We start from the raw sequence: 22851 nt of genomic DNA, 5'->3' as shown, positions 1-22851 counted from the left end.
ACCGTTTCGGACCGATTTAAGAATTTTCTAATAATCTTATGGAAAACTCGAAAAAAAGTAAAGGAAAATCTATACTTTAACGTCTTTTTATTTTTATTTTTTTAGTACAAAAAAAGCTCATAAATTTAATGTTTTCAAAATTTATTAAGGATAATTTTAACCATTATTTAAAGGTTTCACGCATATTTTTAATTAAAAAAAAAAACATGATCCAAGACCGAAGACCGGGGAAATAAATTTCTAGACCCAAAGACCGGACCTATTAATTCGGTCTAGTCCGGGGTCGGTCCAAGGTGGTCCGGTCCATTTTATCGGTCCGGACAGATTTGTGAACAACCCTACTCACCCCACCCTTGTGTTGTGGCTCTCTAAACCCAAAAAAAAAAAAGACACGAGACATAATCAAGAGTACTAACTACAACATGACAACTATGTAAAGCTTAAGTTTGGATGACATGTAGCACACAGTTGCAGTGAGAATCACAGCTCTAAAATAGACATTTCAAGCGACAATCAAACTTGTGCCAACTTGGCCATTAGCCCATTACCCCAAATAAATAAATAAATACACTTACAAGTTACAATCAGCAACAAAGTACAGCAAAGGACAAGATTCACAATATGGTGCAGGTACGACGCATAAAAAATGGTGTACCGTGTAGTTTTACATATAAACTACATACATAGAATTGACTGATGCAACTGAAATTTCAATACATCACTCGGTAGTACAAAATTATTGACGGAGAGATCTCGCTTGATCCACACAAGGCACAGCGAGATAGCTGCAATTCTTCTGGAATCAAAAGCACATTTTTTTTCGTTTCAACGGTAAGTACTGATATGAATAACATGATACATTTTACGATGAGAAATAGAATTCAGGAACTAATGGCACACAATTTACACAGTAGGAAAAGAATATGAATGATCAGGACAAACAGTTTCATGCAAAACCATTATATCTCAAGGTCATCCAACGAAAGTTCGCTTGAAAGCAGCTTCAATTTCTGCACAAAAAAACATAAGTGATAAGTTGAATTGACAAATAGACAAGGTGATGCACCACGAGAAACAAAGAAGTGCTAAGTTGAATTGACAAATAGACAAGCTGATACACCACGAGAAATAAAGAAGTGCTAACCCATCAAGTACCAGATTTGAGAAATAAAAATAACAATTAAAAATGAAGCCATGAGTTCTTACTGTGATAAATTGTGGAGGATCATCAACACTAGAGGAGCCCAAAATGACTTCCCTGTTCAACTTTGTCGTAAGCTTGTGGCAAGCTCGCAGCTGTAAGAACCATAGATTTTCAGCTACAAATCAAAACCACTAAAAGAATTGCAATAGCATAAATGCACCAAACTTCACTTACCTCCGATCTAGTAGCACCACCCACAATAAATACAAAGATACGCCTGCCCATCTTCTTAAAATCACTAGAAGCGTGTCTGAGAATGGAATCACTAAACACAAAAAGAAAAACAAATTTAAATTATAAATTTCAAAAGAACACAACACTCGAGAGTACAAGGAAAATATGAATTGAGCCACCCTAATTTCGGATAATAGGTAATTGGAAGAGAGTTAATATATACACTAATTTCGGATAGAGTAATATGGAGGGAAAGGGAGAGAAGAGATAGTGAGGGATTCATCTTTCCCAGGTTTAATCTGAATCAGGAAGGTATTAAAGATATCCATTTTCTTTCCCTATTATTAAATCAAATGAATCAAACACTTCCATTGTTGGAAACATTTTAAAGGTAAATGAAAGCTCACTCTTCCCTACCCTCACCTCCCTTTTTTCTCTCTCTTCTTCCCTCCCTCCATTTCCTCCACAATAGCTATCCAAACATGACAAAAGTAGACAGGGAACGGAAATGTATATGAACATATAAGGAAATAACGAACAACTGCATTTAATAGTCTGACCTCTAGCAGAGACTAGAATAGCCAGACAACCATTAGAGGATTTGACTTGTTCAATAAAATAATAATACTCCATTGCCCAAAAGCATGAAAAAATATTAACAAAGTGGTCAACTACAGTAACCTACTATTCAATAGAAAATACCAAGTGTTACCTCGAATAACCATCATCAGAATTACGAGGTCGAGAAGCCCATGTTGGGGTACGTCTTGACCTCATGGAGTGTGCAACTGGGGTCTCAGTATATTGTATCGCAGCAGGATGTGTAGCACCATGAGATGTAGGACTTGGGTCATTCATACATGGGTACTCATTCTTAGGAAGCTCACCTTTACTGAGTTTTTCAACAAGTTCCTGGAAAGATTTATTGGGTCAATCTCCCTTACTGTACTTAGAATATATACACATTTTATAGATAAAATAAGTAAATTGCCACAATGATACAAACATTCAATAACTAAAACCACCATGACATGTCATCTAAGGTAACAATGTACCTTGAATACGATGACAAGTGCCCCCACAAACTCAAAGAAACCCAAAAATCAAAAAAAAAATAAAAATAAAAATAATAATAATAATAATAATAACAACAATAATAATAATAAAGAAAAAAAAACACAAGGTAAAACAGAACAAGCTACAGGAAAAATTGCCCAGAATAATCCCACCTTTGGTCCGTCCGCTAAAAATAATCCCACCTTTGGATTATTTTTAAATAATCCCACCTTTACCCACCCATCTTTTTTTAAGGTCCCATTTTACCAGGAACCGGTTAAGTAAGTAATTTTTTTTTTTTTTAAGTTTAATTTTTTTTTTTTGAAAGAATTTTTTTAATTTTAATTAACACATGTAGCTACTTGATTGGTCAAAAATTAAAAAATAACAAAAACAAAAACAAAAACAAAAAAGTAGTAATAAAAAACCACCGCCACCTAAGCCACCACCACCCACACCCAAACCCTACAACCACCATCCCCCTAGACCCGAAACCACCGCCACGAAGATCGCGCTGACCGGAATCCCACCCACCCAACCAACCTAACCCCATTAACCCAACCATTCGAAAACCCACCAAACTAAATTTGTAAATCCCAGAAAACAGGTTGAATCAAGCAGAGGAGTTCGACGTAGGGTAATCGGGGGACGGGGGAGGTTGGCTGGGCAGAATCGGGGGATGGGGGAGGTCGGCGAAGCCAAATTAGGGGACGGGGGATGAGGGAGGTTAGTGACGGCGTGACGCCGGAATCGGGGCGGGGGAGGTCGCTGAGACCAGATTCGTGGATCAAGGAGTTCGGCGAGCTGAGGCCGGATTCCTGGGCCAAGGAGTTCAGCGTGGCCGGATTCATGGATCAAGGGTTTCGGTGTGGCCGGAATCCTGAGATAATGGAGGTCAGCCCAGGATTGGTGGTAGAGGAGGTAGGCGTGGCTGGTAGGTGGTTTGGCTTGTGGTTAAAATTAATTAATTGATTTTTTTTTAATTTATTTTTTTTTAAATTTTATTATTGGACCAATTAGGCGCTAACATGTGTCAATCAACTTGCTATAACAAGTTAACCGACCGGTAGGGACCATTAAAAAAGATGAGGGGGTAAAGATGGGATTATTTAAAAATAATCCAAAGGTGAAATTATTTTTAGCGGACGGCCTAAAGGTAGGGTTATTCCGGGCAATATTTCCCAAGCTAAAATGAATAAATCAGAACACAAATCCTTTCTCCTGGTTTCAAACAAGATCGTAAGCAATCTTCAATGTTCAAAGCATCTTAACGATTTCATAAACAAATCACCAAAGTCATGAATTAACGAAGCAGACTTTCTTCTACAAGACACATGACACATTATGCACACCTCAACCATTGGATAAAATCGAGATAATTGCCACGCTGTTTCTTCTCCAACACGTTCCTTTCTGACTCCATGTTTTTTCTGATTACAAAAAAAATTTATGTGAGGGGGAGAAGATGCAGTCAGAACAAGACATAGTAAGAACAAAGAAATCTTTAAGAAAATGGCACACCTTATTATCAAATTTTAACGCAAAAGCTCCTATAGAGCTTTTCTTTGTTTCAGGATGTGTGCCAAGCAGTTTCATATTATTAACTGCATTTGTATCATCTGATAATAACCCTGCTAGCTGAAGAAATCAAGAACCAAATAATATAGTTAACTAAAACTGAAAGTAAAAATCTAATTTTAAAATGTAGAAGACTTGAAACAGTGAAAACATTTTTGCACCAATATGATAAAAACTTAACCTACTTCCCCTTTTTTTTCCCCTCTTTTCTCACTTGTCAGGCAAGTAGCACACATAAACCCCTCTATCCAGCAAAAATAAAAGGCAAAATTGTGACAAATTGACAAAGGATCCTCTCGTGACAAATAAGAGATGAAACAGCCATAGTGATTTATAAATATAACACATCTGCAAGTGCTTTGCAAGTCATATAAACTTATACCCACCCTTCACCTACCCCTAAACAGACACAAAGGAAGAGAAAACTTTATGCTAAATTGCTAATCAGTATCACACAACGTGTAACTTTCATTGAAACAACTTTCAGAAAGAAAATTTAGCATACATTCAATTGTGGAGAAAATATAGAGGCAATGATGTAAAAAATCCTCCCAAAAAAGTTCACTCTCATTTTTCGTAATTAATAATAGGATTAAGTACCCAGAAGCTTTCCAGAACACTCACCCTCTACTTTACATAGAAATCCAAAACAGTCTACCATGACCATCAAACCACTGGGGGTGAAAAATGTCACACAGGAAATGGCATGGCTAGGGAGAGGAGGTGAACCGTGAACGTGCTTGGACAGCAGCGACAGTGGAGGGTGTGTGACTATAGGAAAAGGAGGATTTTAAGATATTGTCCAGAAATTTGATTGCTTTTGAATATTTTCACTCTTTAAGAGAACACTTGGAAATTGAAAACAGGAAACTAAAGAATATGGAAGACAAATTTTTGACTAAACGCACCCTTAAAAAGTTTCCAGCTCCAACACAAACACTTAACTGCATAATTCTGAACCCTTTTATCACCCTCAATTGGACTAGACTGTGACAGGAAGAAGAGGGAACTCAAACTTATTCTAGGGCTTTTTATAGCTATAAATATTTACATTCTTTAAAAGAACTTGGAAACTCGTAACAGGAAAACAAAAGAAAATGAACGGCAGAGAGAGAATATATAAATTTAACAGAACACACCCAGTATATTTTTTTTCAGCAGTAATACAAACACTTACCTGCATCAACTGTGAACCTTTGTCACCCTCAAATTTCTCAGGGTAAATAGCCGCATAAACCATCAATAATCGCAACTTATTTTCACGGCTCAAATCCTGTCAAAGGGGCTTCTACATTGTCAGAAAAGTATTATAATCTTCAAATTAGAAAAAAAAGTTGCATAATTCAGATCACAAAGTCCCTACCGTATGCGTGCTTAAAAATTTGATAACTTCTTTAGTTCCAGCATCACCAAAGACAAGATCCTGTTCCAGTTTTCCAACCTCCCTAAGTTTTTGCTCTCTTATGATACGGTTTATTTTTCCAGCAATCTGTAGGACCAAATTGAGTTATCATAAGCACCATGGAAAAAAAAAAAAAAAAAAAAAAAAAAAAAAAAAAAAAAAAAAACATTACAATTATCTCCATTCTCTATCTAACAGCATATAGTTGGGCGAAAAAAAAAAAAAAAAAAAAAAGAAGAGAGGATGAGGATGGACCACTTGAACCATGGGATTATGTTAATGGGAGAGAAACCATTGGACCAATGGCAAGAATGTCATATTAGGTGTCAAAATCGAAATTGACATGAAAGACGAAACTTGCAAAGGAGATAAATGTTGCGACAGAAAAAGAACAAAGGAAATATAATGGATAACTTTAACATTTTTACGATTTGACAATGTACATTAACTTCAGTTTTGCATTAATTTCCATACCATAGCAGTACTCAGATAGTGTAATGGTCTAAACTAAGATACATTGTCAGAGCTCTGATTATGCGACCACTAACTAGTTTTCTGAATTTAGAGAGGAATATTTAAAAAAAATGCAAAAGATTTCTACTACCATAGATCTGGTTCTATAAACAAGAATAAAGTTTGCATCGCCATGCTAAAAGAGCCTATCAAAGAGTAACTAGATCTTATAATAGCCCCATCTGCAATGTCACCTCCAACCTATCCTTGATGAATAAAAACTTTCGCTAACATTTAGGGGCTAAGGCTTTGTTGTTGTTGTAGATTAAAGCATGTAACACCACCTCTGGTTGGGAATCAAACAAATACAATAAAACCATGAGCACAAAGCAGCGAAGAACCCAATACTTGCACCACCACTTCGAAGAAGGAAGGGAAGAGGGGCGCATGTACAAAAGGAGAGAGACAAACAGAAGTCACCAGAGGGGACAACGGACAGCAGGGCAGACTCGGCAGAGGACAAAATTACTTAATGATACACAAAGGGGAGGTGACACAACCCACAAGAATATTGCAAGTCTGATATAATAGAGACAAAAGCTAATTGATGCTAGGGTATTCTTGTATTGTAGTTGCTCGAGTATATAGATATAGAGATTGTAACTCAGTAGTAAGCTATTATGAGAGTTTGTAAGAATTACTTTTAGGAGATGAGATTAGTAGCCTTCATCTACTAGGCAAGAGATTGATAGCCTCAAGCTATCCGTTTGAATTTTGGTTATTATTAGTCAAACACCTCTAGCTTTCACCTTTAATCTTGTTGTTTGTTCTTCAACTTACAGATCAGAATACTAGTCTATTACATTAGTATTCCAGAAGGCAAAGAAATTTCATTTGGGAAATCAGCAGAAATAGACCGTGAAAAAAAACTATATAATGAGCATACTCCAATCACGCATATGAACCTCTAAATAATAGGCTAAGAAGCCAATGAAACATCCCATGAGAAAGCTTGAGGCAAATAATCTAATTCATATTTTCCCTGAAACAAAATTTCCATCAATGCTTTGCAACAAACGTGCTTTTTTATTTTATACTAGGTGTAAGTCGCACAAGTTCTGAGACTTCATCAATAAGGAATGAAACAAACGAAATGAACATTTTCAAGGCCATTCTCATGAAACGGACACCAACTCCATCAATAGGGAATAAACAAACAAAATGAACATTTTCAAGGCAATTGTTCATGAAACGGATACCAGCTCCAGAACAACAATTATAAAGGCGGTCATAAAAGCAGCCACAAAAAGCTTGGTGCTTGCCCATCTGAAAACTAACCTCAACATGCAGAGAAAGCTTGTCAATTTGTTCACTATATTGGGGCAAAGCTTGAACCATCCTTTGCAACTCACGTGTTGACAATTCACCACTTTCTCTGAAAAATGATTCAAGCTCAAGGGTAAGATACACATTGAAAAAAAAGTCATAGTAAAGGACTAAAAGCAGCTCAACAATTACTTATATACCAAAATGCAGCTATGCCCAACCCCAAAGTAGTTTAAAATAGATGTAAGCTTATATGTTCATAATATGAGCCAACAAATATAACAATGTTCAAGGTCAAATCAATATCTATTTTTCACCCCTCACTTCCCTATTATTATGGTGAACTTCAAAGCCTAGCGGTATTCAAAGAGATACAAAAAAATAGTCAATGGCACAACTATGAAATTTCAATTAGAAAGCCTTAAAAATAAACAACAAAGATTCAAAAAACATATACATATTTTTTACTACACAAGCTCAAAATTGTGCTTTTTGAATCCACTTTCACTTGAAACTTTTTTTGGATCATAGAAAATGGAGAGAAAGGAAGGGAAGGGAAAGGGAGGGTAACAAGTTTTCCTTGTTTAGAGAAGGTAGGGAAAAGAAGGGGAGGGAAAGGGAAGAATCTATTTAAACACCATCTCCCCAAAATTGAAGAGAATTAAAGGGAAAATGAACTCTACCCTCCCCTTTCCTATCTTTCCCATCCCCTTCCTTTCCTTTCGATCTTGCTATCCAAACAAAGTGTGTCAAAATACCAAAAAGTTGCACCTAATTTCCAAAATTTGGAGATCAGAATCAAATTATAGATCATAAACCATCCGACTAAACTACAATCACAAACAGCAGAGTCCTACGTATCGACATGAATCATCTTTCACCCATCCCTCAAAGAAAGCATGTTTCCACTATAAGAGACTTTCCACTTGAAAGCTATCATAAATATCTCACAAAATAACAGTTGAGGAAGGCAGTTGTTCTTTTGACTCACTGGCATAAGATCAACAGCTAACCTTGAACTATGATGGATTTGCGCGGCTTTGTTCTTTGATACAAAGTTGGTCATTTTCTCGTGTAGTCGTTCGCTAGCCTGACACCACAGATTAAGATCAAAATATATTCACATCTTAATCGAACAATAAATTAAGGATAGAACGCACATCAGCTATATGTAGATGTCGAAGCTCACACCAGATAGGATCATGCTCCTCCAAAAGGACCTCCTTTTTCTCTGGAGGCCCTCCAGTTTTGCTTGGAACCTGAACAGTTTACTCTTTAGATATATATATATGTATAAATATGAAAACAATAAAATAGAAGAAAAAATGCAGAATTAAAAAGCAGGGGACTATGAACATTTGATACCTACAACACACCTCATAAACATACTTATTCCCTTCCAAAAACAGAAGGTCATGGCACATAGCATCATAAGTCCACTCATGTATGACAGGAGCAATCTGAAAAATAGAGTGGCAAATATACTCAATAGGTAAAGAGTAACAATTATTGGATCTAGCATAAAATCAAGCAACAAACTTGTATACCTGATCAACAGATCGATCTAGAACAAGCAGCTCACAAGTTTCTGTCTGGGGAAAGTTAGCAATGCTTGTCTTATATTTTGTCAGATGATTCCAGATTCCAGCAGCTAGCTTTGTAGGAACTAAATCACGATAGGTGGTCATTGTGTTGGTATCAAGAGATTTAGCAGCACGGTAACGAACAAAAGGAAGCTCCTAAAGGCAACACAACGTGAGCTAAAAACTTTTTAACATATCCTAAATCATTGGTAGAACGATATATATACCCTCATAGAAGCAAACGCTGTAGCAGCTCGAGCAGCCATTATACTTAAACATGCGTCAGCTTTACGGTGATTCTCGTCATTTCCAAAGAGCTCCTCCATAGCCATTCCATTATCAGTGACAAAACCCTAGACAATTTACAAACTATAATTAGGCTTTATTAAATAAACGAGACAAAAATAGGGGACAACATCCGTAAATAGAACAGTCAAAACAAATAAGAGCTAGTGTGTTCGAAAACAACTGTATAGGAATTTTGAACCTATGTTGCAATAAGCTACCTATCAGACACATAGCCGCAAGAATACAAATAAATTCTTTGCTCTTCGGGATCACTGTAACTTAGCCTTAACAAACCTCTTAGATGGGGACATAATATTAAGTTCAACTAAAATAACTATTAGTTCAAATAATAATCAGTAAAAATTTGGATTTCTTTTCTTCAATTTATTCAAATAATATTCAATTAAATAATAAGTAGAGCCAGTAAAAATAAGTTCAATTTAGTAACCTTTAAGAACATATATAAATTAAAAGAGGATACACCAAATACAAACTTTTTGTCTCTCCTCCAAACTCTCTGTTCTCTCTCCTCCTCCAAAACAAAGCTACTGCCGGAAACCTAGGGTCTCGTTGGAGTTCTGGCATCACGACTGGTTCTCTGACAAGCATCCCCATAATTTTCCTTTATTTTGTGGGTAAATCTTCCCTGATTCAGATTCTCGTCCCTTGTCGTAGTCGAGCTACCCACCTCTTTAAGTCTCTTGCAGTTCCATCGACGGTGAAAAGGAAGCAGAGCCAAGCCAACCTTACACCAATGATTACCACCTCCATTAAGGTTCAACCTCGTTTCGCCGGCAAGTACCTTCTTTTGTTTGGTCAATTAGAGAAGGTTCTTTGGCTTGTTAACCTCGTTGGAAGTGTTCGGTGTTGTTAATTTCTTTAGTTCAAGGTTTGTGGACTTGTGTTCCCTTATTTTGTTCATTTTATGGAAGCATATTATTTGCTCTTTATGGCATTAAATATCTAGCTACCAGTGTTGTTCTTTGTTTTTCTGTTCTTATTTCAAGTACAATAGATGTGTTTGAGGAATTAGGGGGGGGGGGGGGGGATTTGTGTTTTGCTCAGTTTGAAAAGGAGGATTTCTCTTCTCATAGGTTAGAGATAATAGTTAGGGAATTGGAGAATCCTTTTGGTATTCTGAAATTTGTTAGGAGTTTAAAAGATGAGGGTAACTTATTGTACAAGCAAAGTAATATGATTTTAGCCATTGCAAAATACTCTTGCACTCAAGATCTTGTCCTTTGTTCTGGTTTGTAATGATGATGATAAATCAGTTTTTTCAAGCCTTGTTGTGTCTCTTAATTTGATCTTGGGGGCATGTTATGTCAAAGAGAGGAACTTTGACAAGATTAGTCAATTGTGCTAGGCGGTGTTTTGTTACGATAACTCAAATGTGAAATCTTACTTTAGAAGAGCGATAGAAGCTTTAGAGCTAAACAAACTTGAATTAGCTTTCATGGATTTTTCGCAAGCAATTAGGATTGATCCCAACAACAAAGAGTTTCAACAAAAACTCAAGAAGGTGACCTCTAGATTAGGTGGTCTCAAAATATTGTTGATGATGCACTTGTGGTTACAACAGAGGATGAGAGGTTTAGATACTTTGTTCGATTTGTGAAGGAAGGAAAATAATTATAATAAAAAAAAATAATAATAAAAAAAGGAAAGGAAGGAAGGAAAGAAGGAGATTATCATGAAAATGGGTATGTACGTAGATGTATTGGTGTAAAAGATGAATCCAAAGTGGAAAAGAATCTTTGGATTTGAAAGGTAAGGTCAACTCCTTCGATCAAGATGAAAGGCCCAACGTTATTGATAACATTTCTGTTTTGAAGTCAACTACAGGAAAAGAAAAAAAAATCTTAAAGGGTCAATTCATCGGTTTTCAAACCGAAAACAAATTGAATCCTATTTGCATCTCACCCCGACAATGTATGGGGCGGTTTCCAAGGGATGAACACGACTGTACTATTGTTCTTCCCGAAAGAATTTTATCAACATTCGAGTACTTGATCATCCAAAGAAGAAGGATAGTGCTGAAACTCAAGAAGTTTCTACACCGATAGAGATAAGTCACCCCTATTTTGAAGGGCATCATTGGTGTGAAAAAATTCTCCAATCTTGATGCAAGACCCGACTATAGGTGTAGTCACTCATGCGTCATCATGCAGTCGAAATCTACTACGAACCCCAAAACGTACTCCTCTTAGACGTTGAAGATATATGCCTCCTCCCACTGCTCCAGAGTTCGAAGGAAAATTGTTTGTCAACGAAAACTCCCTGAAGTATTACTAACTCCTTATTTTGCTAGATGAGTGGCTCTAAAAGAAGAGCATCATGTTCCTCCGAAAGCATTTGGTTCCCCTATAAAAAAAAAATGTATGGTCCTACCCTTAATGTTTTAGTGTAACTTGTTTTATAATTAATATAATGCTTTTTCCAATGTAAAAAAAAAATTAAAAAAAAAGAAAAAAAAACATATATAAAAAAGAATCGGTAAAAAACTAACAATCAAAGTTATCATAAACAAGATTCAACTATGAATCAAAAACGGTTTTCAAAATTGAATCGTAAAATCAATCGAACATGCATAATCAAGACGCCATACTCAAATTTCATTGAATGCGTTTATATTATATTATAGTTGTGAAGCCAATAATTGACAAATTATATGATACAAATAACTTTATAGGCATATTTTAAACTTGTAAGGTATTCGCTAGGTAAGAGAAATATGAAAAAATTGGGTAGAAAAGTAAATCGAATCATAAGGCCATACATTAATTGTAAAATCATAATTTTCTAAGATTTAAATCGCAAATTCTATAACCATGCTTACAATAATCTAAGATAAGTAAAAAATATTTTAAGTTGAGTACATATAATTTAAGTTCAATACAAAAAAAAATAAAAAAAATCAAATTAAATTAAATTCAGTACAAACAATTTTACTTCAATAAAAAAATAATATAAATTCAACAAAATCAAGGTTGAGAGAACATGTCCTTAGTCACTACAATTCCAACAGATTTTATAGAAGATAGATAAAAGTATTTATCACATTTATCACAAATTATTAGCAAGAAGAAAGATACTACGGAGTACTATATTAAAAACCATATGCTAAGCTACAGATAAGTGAACAAGAAGTCAAACAATCTTATAAGATGGCCCAAATGGCCCAAAAAAAGTGTAAGATGGAAGGATAGAGAGAGACCAAATTTAATCAAAATGATTAATGTAGGTATCGGTAACAAATATAGCAGAAACAAAAACAAGTTAATAAGGATTCAACATTATTCACCTGTCTATCAAAAGAAAAATACTCCAGATTCATCTGCAATTGATAACAAAAAAGCAATTATACATCTTTTAGGTAACTCAAGAACCAATAAAATCAATACAATACCCAAAAACAAAAAGACAACCTCACTCAATGCACCTATTCGAGGCAAAACTGTGGCATCCTTCTTGATAAGACCAACCAATTCTCTAGTAATAGGTGAACTAAAGAAAACAAAAGCTCTAGTCCCAAAAAAAGAGGGAACAAAAAAGTAAATTAGATGGATAAAAATAAAGGAACCTAAATCACATTTTTTATATCCAAGGTTCACAATAAAACAAAGAACAAAAGAAGTGTTTATAAAGATGACATTTATAAAAGAATTGGAACTTACTTCTTGTATAAAGGCTTTTTCCCAGCCATATCAGACAAAAACATGATAACACTGAAAATTATCAGAAAAATAAAAGGGAAAAGTTAAGAATGTACATGCCACTCTATTATATAAAGTGTTAACACACAATATAATGAAAGAGCTTATAGCATCAGGGAGAAAAGGGGGCAAAGAATGATAAGAAAAAATGCAAATTAACACCCAAGGGTTTTCTCTTTTTATTTTATTTTTTTTTTTTTTTTTTGTTGGTGAGATAAAACACATTTGCGACTCATTTTTCTAAAATGTCACTGATATAAACTTATTTCATGTGTGCCACTATGTTTAACAACTAGTTTCAAAAGCACCATTATTTTTCTAATACTACATATTACTGTCTTTGCTTATCATTCCCTTCAAATTATTTTAGTAAGAGGCCTTTTTATGGGGAAATGTTCTTTCTTACAATAAACATAATCATATTTGAATTACATATACTATGTGTTTAAATTTAAATCCCTGAGTCCACAACTTAATATGAACACCTATTAATGCTATCCCCATCTTCAGTTACAATGTTTTTTGATCCATACCCAAGCTTAACATAATTATCTGAATGCAGCCAACAGAAGTTCGGGCAAGCCAAATTGATTCAGTCCATTGTATTCCGAAAAACAAAATATATTGTTCTTAAACTCCATTAACAAGAGAGAATTCTACAGAAACGTAAATCAGCTCCAAACTGTGAAGAGAAAGCACTTAATGTTATCCAAATAATCATATCGCAAAACAGCTTGTCTCAAGCATTCATCTAGATTTGTGACCTCTTTCTTAAAAGCAAGAAACACAATATACGGCTTCGAAAAAATGGGGCCAAGAATAAGACAGAAAAACGAAAACACACATCATGTGATGGTCCTGACTAAGCATCACCGCTAAAAAGTAAGGTGTTCGGGACCTTATGCACAAACTAACCACCAAGACTGCACTGGTTATTGAAGCCAAAAACAGCATCATTGACATACACTTCTCCCCTAAATTCTAATACTTTAGCTCATCCTGCATGGACTCTTAGCCTTTTTCTTTGTGGTTCTCTTTGTACCCAAGTCCACAGGAACAACGTTTTCTTATATTAGTTCAGTGTCCAGCTCTAGCTTTAGAGTACTATGATTTATAATGTCAAATATGACATTTAAACTAATAGTCAAAAGTCATCACCTCATGGAATAGGGACAAAGAAGTATGAGAATATTCAAAATTTGCAGTTACACTGATGGCATGGCAAACATAAACTAAGGTTTTTTGCTCACTAACAGCCACTGCAATAAGAAACTGGCCATGAACATGTATAAAAAACAACTAAAAGATGTAATAGACTAGCCAAGGGGTAGGGGTACTATTGGTCTGACAATATTAGTTCGTTAGAGTTAACTTGGAGCCTGTATATAGTGCCTGACAATATTGATCAGGGGGATTGTCATAATTAAGAGCCTGGAGGAAGTCCGAAAATGCCTGTATATAGTGCCACTGAAGTTCATGAACAGTGAAGATCACTGCAGTAATAAGCTAGCCATAAACATATATAGAAATCAACAAAAGTAGAAAGATGTAATAGACTGCCATTGTAGCCAAGGGAGAGGGGTACCTATTGGTGTGGGCAATATCAGTTGGTTATAAGTAGTTTGGAGGAAAAGTCAGTGAGTTTGTCAGAGGTGAGACTGAGAGAGGGAAGTAAGCTGGAATATGCATATAAAGAGAGAAATAGAGCCGTTAAAAGGAAAACAAGCATTGTTACCCAGTTCTCATTTTCCTCATTTCTATATTCTGACTTTCCAGTCTATTACAGAAGAATAGGACATACATAATTCAAAAATTAGCAACATGACAGACAACAGTAATGAAAGAGCAGAAACATTACTTCTCCTTAGATGGCTGGATAAAATATATAGCATCCATTGTGGGTAATGGCTGCCTTCTTTTATATATGTCTTCCACCACTGTTTCAGCAAATAAAATAAATAATTAAATAATATGATAACAACAACAACAATAACAACAAAGCCTTAGTGCCAAAATGATTTGAGGTAGGCTAACATGAATCGTCATAAGGAACCCTGCGATATAAAGAAAGGTACATAACAAGATAATCAAATGAAAGAGTTCGAAAAAAAAAAGGTGAGAAAAGAAAGAGCATCCAAGAAAAATTTAGGGAGTTTTAAAAGAGAACCAAGAAAAAAAATTTAAAAACTTTTGAAGAAATGGTTTAAACGTTGGAGTAAAAAAACGATAAAGGTTTGAGAAAACTTTAGCAAAGGAAATCAATATTGTTCATAAAACACTAATGGGAGAAAAATAATAATGGTAAATACTAATATAAATTTTAATATATATATATATATATAATCATGACACGTCGTTGACATGAATTTTCTCCCTCCACACCACCCTATCCAGCATCAGTTTTTCCTCAATCCCCAAAGCACTCATGTCACTCTTAATCACCTTCTTCCAAGTTTTCTTAGGTCTTCCCCTACCTCTTGCAACCCCAACATTTTGCCATTCTTCAAGCCTCCTTACCGAAGCATCACTTGGTCCCCTTACATGGCCAAACCATCTTAACCGATTCTCCCTCATCTTGTATTCAATCAATATAACCCCTACTTTCTTCCTAATTACCTCATTCCTTTATCGATCCTTACTTGTATGGCCACACATCCATCGCAACATACGCAACTACGCCACATTATGGACATGGCAATGCTTTACGGCCAACATTCTCTAACATATAACAACAAAGTAGGCTTTATTGTCACAGAATTTCATTTATAATCTATGGGGCACGCCGGGATCACATAAAAAAAACTCGTTGCACTCTTCCACTTCAACCAACCCATTTTGATCCTATGAGCAACATCTCCATCCTTTTGAATAATAAATCCATATATTCGACAAAAGACACAAAAGCAATAAAATAGCAAGTTTATCGTCAATCAAACTTTAAACCTACAATTGTTTCCAGGTTTATTATTTGGCATCCCCTTTAAAGGTTTAATTATTAGTAGATTATTTTGACACAAAGTAAACTTGTAAATGTTATATATAATACTGTAATTTTTGAAGAAAAATAATTAAATTAAATAAAACCATAGGTGGTCAATGCAGTTCGAAATCAAAGTTCACGCTCATTTTAGTTTTCGAAATAAAATGAAGCTTTAATGTTTCAAACTAGTTAAAGTGTTATCCATAAGACCCCTAGTAAGCATAGCAATAATCTACAACTATATAACAAATTCTTCACCTATGAAAATCTACTATGGATGGCTCTTCTTCCATCCCTCTTTATTTCTTCTTATATAGTGAAAGAGATTAGATTTGTTTATCATTGACACCAACTTTGCCTAAACATCGAATCCTATTCAATCAATGTAATTTCTTTAATTTAATATTCTCTGATTCCTTTATCACTTATATTGTATATATTCTTAATATAAGTCTCTATCTCATAACATTAGAGATCAATCTTTTTCACTCTTTCTCTTTCCTTTTTTTTTTTTTTTTGTCCTTACTCATAATCCGTTTAGGTCCCTTCTTTTGTCCTATTCACCTCTACTTTATTCTATTTTTGTCGAGTCTCTTTTACTATCAATCTCCACATACACTATCTAAGAACTTTGCTAAGAACAAGGTTTTGCCGTTATGGGTAATCAGTCGAAATTGGAAAACCAACCTGCATCATGAATTATTTAATTCATTCACATAATTCCTCCATTCTCTTTCATAGTAGCATTTTGACCTTCATGTTTGACAACGCATCACTTAAACTCTTTATATCTCTAATTATAGATATTTAAAAATATATAAAAATTTGATATTATGAAAATATATATCAATATGAATCTAACAAGATCCACATGAATATATGTTACCTAACATATAATACAACAAAAAAGATCAAATAGAAGAACGTGATAAGTGCAAACTTCAAAATGTTGCAACCAAAAGAAAAAGAGCTAGTTTTTTCACATTTCCAGAGCGTGTCGAATGACACAACAACCAAATATAGAGTGGTCTTATATGAAATTTATTAAATCTAGAGGGTCCACCACCATGTCAGACGCGACACCCAAATCCGAATATGAGTATCATAGTTTTCATTTATCTATGTGGCATCATTACTATGAGAGCTTACAAGAGGCAAAATTTCCTTTTAAATTTAGTTTACTTCACTTTGCATATGTGCACCACTTTTTTCTGTGGAAAGTAATTTCACTTCTACAAACAAACTAATTACCATCTCAACTTTATCTAATATCTAGTTCGTTTAGTTTAAAAAGCACATCCTCAATAACGGCGAGGGCAACCACCTAGATCTTGCTAAGGTCAACACATTCCAAAAGCCAAACAAAAGAGCACACAAGCCAGCGCAACACCTAGCCACTCAGGTTCAAAAGCGAGAGAAAGTGTAGAGTAGAACTGCGTCAAAATTGTAAGGAACCATCAATACTTTTTTCAATTACACCTTTCCCAATCTTTAAGAAGCTATTTCCCCCAATTGAAAAGCCCTAATTTTATAAAACCCTAAATCTAAAGATCTCTAGGTCATATATCTATAAAAATCCAACCATTTGTACATCGCAATACATATTACCAATCTAATCGGCAACCACCACAATATTTCTCTCACATAACTAGCCTCATTTTTTACTACAAGAATTTAGTGTTCGCACTTTAAAGATACTAAATTTTGTGAGTAATTACCAACTAATTATTGAGCTTTGAACTAAAAATTATTATTTTTGAAAATCGACTACCGATAAAGTGATTAACAATCTTTATTTGACTAGCACTAAAAACTAACAATTGCTTAAATTTCCAATGATGGTGGGTTTTGAGTAAAAGTTAAATAATTTTGATGGAGGATATTGGAATTACGGAGAGAAGGAAAAGTTAAAAAATTTAAGGGGAGTTAATTATGATAAGTGGAGATGTGGGGCCTAGCAACAACAACAAAGCCTCAATCCCAACATGATGATGTAGAGCCTACTTACAAAAATTATTAACAGATAACATTAATAAAATTTCCTAGCGAGTTAAAAAAAAAAAAAGTATCCATTGTGAACAAGTATTTGAATCTCATAAAAACTATCCATCAATAGAAGGGCAAAAAGAAATCAAAGACTTTTATAGGGAAACCATTTCATTATTTAATCTAATATCATTACAAACATGTATAAGAAGTCATTTACATTTTAACCTTATAGAACAAAAACAATCATCTTAACATGAGTCCATGACATCATCACCTTCTTAGGCACAATACATTTTTGTTTAAAGTTTAAACAATTTCAACTAAAAATAAGATACCCTTATAAACAAGATGACATCATAAACATAATGAAATTATAAACAAATGAAAGCACGATTTAGGTCTAGATTCCCATAAATCACAATTTCCGCTCCCAAGAATGCAAGTCTTGTTTGTTATTCATCTATTCAAGTCAATTTTGTAAACATCATTTTTCCTCAATTATAAGACAATTATTCCTGACATCCTCCACATGATATAAATCCCTCAATTCTATGATGGATTGATTTTTAGCTTGAGTATTCCTTATTGAAAATACCTTTTATCTACTCTAGTAACCTTGGCCATGGCTTCCAAAGCCCCCAGACAATTACCACTATCAGGCTAACTAAACAGCCCCTAGACCCCAATCATAGTCCCTAACAATGAATTATGATGCAGCTTCGGCATAACTGAAGGTGTACTAGCAGAAGGTAGGCATTCTCAAAAAAAATCTAGTTCACATTTCCAAAATGATCTTCAAATATTAAAGACATGATACCCCCACCTCCCTATACTATTCTATCAACAACATCCATGACCACTATCACTAAGAGCTATAAACAACAAGGCATAAAATTGAGGACATACTTTATTTCAGGCCTGGCACAAGTTCCAGAGAGACTCACAGACACTAGAGAATTCAAGGAATAATACTGTAAAAACCCTTGAATCAGCACAGCTACAAAATGTTAAAAATAAACTAAAAATAGCAAGAAATTTAACGGGAACAGGATAGTAACAGCACTATGAATTAACTGCTGTAAGCACCTTGTTTTCTGTTTCCATAAGGTCACAAATAACATCATGAGCTTGGTTAGCTATATAGGTCCAAAATTCAGAGGAATAAGTGGGTTTTATTTACTTACATGAGACTCCCGCTTCGGTGATGTCAGCCATTTTGCAAGCATAAGACATTATCTTAACCGTTAATCTGTCCATGATGAGAACCTAAATAAGGTGCACCGGACAGACAGATATGAATTATGATCACATAAAACGCCAACCATAAGTCACCCAAATGATAGGGAAAGAGATGAATACAAAACAACAAACTAACAGAATTTTTGCGGAGACCATATATACTGCAGTCTCCTCAACTAAATGGGCAACTTAATTTTCTATTTCAGAATTTTTGAGCTATATCATCAAATAGAAAAGAGGAAAAGGAGCCATCAACACCAAATTTAATCCATATATACCTTCCAAGTTGACCGAGAGTCCCCCTTCTTTGTTGATCCAAGCATTTCATGAAGCAACCCTGATTCAAACATAACACAAAAATGGAAGGGAACTTCAATTAAGTTTGACAAATAACAGATAATAAAACCATGTTTATTTGAAATTGACCTTTTTCTTTTTCATTTGCATGATAGACTAGTTGATCATCTTTCTATTTCTATTTGAATGTGATCTACAATGAGATACAAGGAGGGAAAACTAAATACATTAAATTATTCACTGCTGTAATTGTAACTACCACATACGAAGGGTATTAAATTGAATAGTAACTCAAAAGCTGATACAAATCTGTTTGTTGGTTCCCTCCATCAAAGATATCATAATCTAAATGACAGTCATCTCAACCTTTATGGAGTCTTTGTGCAGATACCATTCTAAAAACTAGTACAAATTTTTAGCTCATCAATCATTGCTCATCCAAAATAAGCTTTTGATACTCCCTGTTTTTTTTTTTATTGAAATAGACTCACCATTCCTATAAAAGTGACAGCTGGTTAACCATCCCACAAAATCTAACAATAATTTAGTATTTAAATACAAAAATATCAGTTATTTTCTAAGTTCAGATGTAATTCGACAAGTAGATTCCGATTCAACATATTTACACTGGTTCATTAGATTGCCTTAAACCTTCATCACAAATCATCAGCTAGGGTGTAACAGTAGACAAGAGACTTACGATCACGAGTAATTTGCCGAAAGTACTTATGATCGCCAGTATGTGAACTATCTGAATCCGACATCGACATCCTAAAAGTAAAGGCAAATATAAATCAATTATCAAATTAGGCTCAAAAATTCACATAATTTTCTTATCTAGCAACAAAATCGCTCATTATGAACTGGCTGCACCCCACTTAATCAGCCTGAGAAACAAATTGGTGTAAATCAGGTGGCATTTTGGTTATCATTTGCATTGGGATGCACAATATATTCATATAATATTATTTTGTACATTCATTTACATGAATAATAGAAAAGGCTTTACTAAGTTGGAGTTACGGCCGTTAGTAATGTCATTTGTTGATTGTGAAGGTAACACAACTCTAGGTTCCTCGAACACATCTGTTTGAAGAGGGAGGATAAGGGGGCACCATATGAGGCGCTCTGCAGCGACATCTGCGAGATCGTGATCTACTGAGTTTCTAGAACTAACATACCTATATTGAAATTCAAATTCAAAACCAATTTCAACACTTTCAACACTACCATATACATAATCAAACGCTATTCGGGTTCCATAACCCATGTCAATAATTCTTACACAAATGATTAACTAAACAATTCAAATCAATACCAACTTCAACAGATTGAAATTCAAATAAAAAAACCTTTTTCTTCATATTATACACTGGTATTGCTCTAATCGAATCAAATACATACCTGGAAGATGAAATCAACGTCTAGCTTCGATTACCAATAGTTCAAAATCCACGAAGAACCCTAAATAGACTAAACTGACAATTAAAATTTCGCTTAACCCTAGATTGCAAAATTGATGTTCAATCATCACAAAATGAAACCTCTTACCTCAGAAGCAGTTTCAATGAAGAATAGAAAAATTAGAAGTCGCCTCAATTCAAATTTGGAGTGCGATTCAATGGGAAACTAGAGGGAAAGAGCGTGGAGGAGAACAGACGTAGTTATGTGCTTCTTGTTTTTTATTTATTTTAGAATTTTTCATTAGGTATAAGTTAGGTCTTGTTTGGCATCAGTTTTAGTTTTCAGTTTCTTTTTTTGGAAAACCAAAAACAGGAAATAAGAAAAAGGTGTTTCCACTTTTCTATTGTCATTTTTCAAAATTATCATAATTTTAATAAGTTTATATAATTTTTGATTAATTATGGGACTCATATCATATACAATTATATTACAAAAAACCAAAAAACAGAAAACCACAGCAATGTCAAACGAACCCTTAAATTTTGGCTCAGAGCAAGATTGGTCTTGTCTGGTGTTCAGATTTTAATAACACAATTTTTTTTAATTCTTTTTCTCTCTCTTCTTTTCTTCTTCTCCAAGCTTAGAAAAAATATTAAAAAATAAATAAAATAAATAATAAAATAAAAACATTTTGATTTTCTCTCTCCTCAAACACTTTTTACACTCCCATCATCTTCTCTCTCTTAAAACCATTAATTTTTCTCTAAAATCCATTGTAACTGCTCCAAAATTTAAGCAATTTTGTTCTACTTTTTCTCAAATTCAACAAATCTTAGTCAAACTTACATATAAACAAGTTGAAGTGACCAATTTGATTAGAATTTTTGCAACTACGAACCCTATTATGACAAAAGAACAAATTGAAGAAAATTTGAATGGAATGAGGTGAAGAACAATAAACTCGTACAGAAATTTGTTCTCAAATGCAAAGGTAAGTTATACTCCAAAATTTTCGAAGAATTTGATGATTTTTTGGGCGATTTTTGAATAATATTTTTTTTTTTAACAATTTTAATGGTTGTTAGTGGTACGGGATTTGGTGGTGGTGTGGTGGAGTTTAAGGTTTTGAGGACGGCGGTTGAGAAAGGTTGGTGTTGGTGGTGGTTACGGTGGATTTGGGTGTGGGTTAATGGTTACTGATTAGGGGATTTTTATCCACCAAGCGCCGTTTGACAAGTGGACCAACCAGGTTCCGCCACGCGTCCTCCACGGACCACTTAAGACACGCCACGTGTCCACCCATGCCAAATGGGACAACCGGCCATCAAGGCCCATTTCAGTCTAGAAGCCCGTTCGGCCCTAGGTTTACCTTAAACCTAGAGAGTTGCACGCTTCCCAAGGCTATAAATACTCGATTAATCCTCATTAATCAAAGGACCGAATAATTTACGGAACACACTAATAACCGGCTGATCTCGCTAGCAAAGCAGATTACCTACATTAAATACTCTCACCTAGAGAGACCTTATTACTTTAAATTCTGTATTAATTACTCCTTAATCAGGTACTAACTTGACCGTTGGAGGCGGAGCTCTCAGGAGTCTCCGTTATTTTGCAGGTACAGGCGTCCGGTTCCAGTCTCGGAATTGTAACTCTCCCGCAGGACATCAGAAAACCCCGAAACATTTGGCGCCGTCTGTGGGGAGAGTACTTCAGAGATGGCATCCAAGTCTGTACCGACCCCAGAAGAGAGGCGTCCCCTAGACGACCCTCTAGTTCAGTCGGACCATGATACCGAAAGTGAATTTGAAGTTGAAACTCATACAGCTCCAGACGGGACCCTAAGGGCCCGCCGTACCCGTCATACTGAAATAAGGGAACGGGAGTATCTTCAAACAGGAAGCGAGCCAGCAGGCGCACCGCTTGCTCGGCAACAGCCGACTGATGGGTCTGCTCCCATCACAAGGAACGAACTCATGACCTTCATGAGGGGATTCAAGGGAGAGATCCAAGAGTTGATCAACAAAAAACCGCCTGCTTCAGTCAAAGAGCAGGCGGCCAAAAAACCTTCCACTTCACTGAAGAGGAAGCCAGTTCAAGGGCGAGAGGCGACTCCCCATCCTAAATCTAAGAAGCGGGAGCCGTCTGCTCTTGATTTCACA

General features: G+C 35.0%; 1 protein-coding gene across 2 annotated transcripts; it reads right to left on the bottom strand.

The window, feature by feature from the left end:
* Positions 1 to 519: 519 nt before the first annotated feature.
* LOC110683733 (SNARE-interacting protein KEULE-like) lies at positions 520 to 21075 on the bottom strand. 2 transcript variants are annotated; one of them, XM_021860130.1, is made up of 23 exons: positions 20837 to 21075; positions 20690 to 20758; positions 19986 to 20056; positions 19267 to 19325; positions 18934 to 19015; positions 14639 to 14717; positions 12742 to 12792; positions 12493 to 12589; positions 12369 to 12401; positions 9004 to 9129; positions 8741 to 8932; positions 8570 to 8653; positions 8354 to 8452; positions 8207 to 8283; positions 7206 to 7302; positions 5376 to 5501; positions 5190 to 5285; positions 3956 to 4072; positions 3787 to 3864; positions 2091 to 2290; positions 1379 to 1469; positions 1207 to 1296; positions 520 to 1010 (listed from the first exon to the last, which is right to left on the bottom strand). In XM_021860130.1, exons 3-23 carry the CDS (start codon positions 20053 to 20055, stop codon positions 960 to 962), a joined length of 1995 nt encoding a protein of 664 aa, XP_021715822.1. In that variant the 5' UTR covers position 20056; positions 20690 to 20758; positions 20837 to 21075; the 3' UTR covers positions 520 to 959. The 2 variants fall into 2 exon arrangements, with proteins under 2 accessions (XP_021715822.1, XP_021715831.1); XM_021860139.1 differs by having other exon boundaries at positions 18934 to 18998; positions 20837 to 21071.
* Between the last annotated feature and the right edge of the window lie 1776 nt (positions 21076 to 22851).

This window comes from Chenopodium quinoa, unplaced genomic scaffold, assembly GCF_001683475.1.
Source record: "Chenopodium quinoa cultivar QQ74 unplaced genomic scaffold, ASM168347v1, whole genome shotgun sequence".
Taxonomy (NCBI): Eukaryota; Viridiplantae; Streptophyta; class Magnoliopsida; order Caryophyllales; family Amaranthaceae; genus Chenopodium; species Chenopodium quinoa.
Note: the sequence above shows the minus strand (reverse complement) of the source record. Positions and strands in the feature narration are given on the sequence as shown.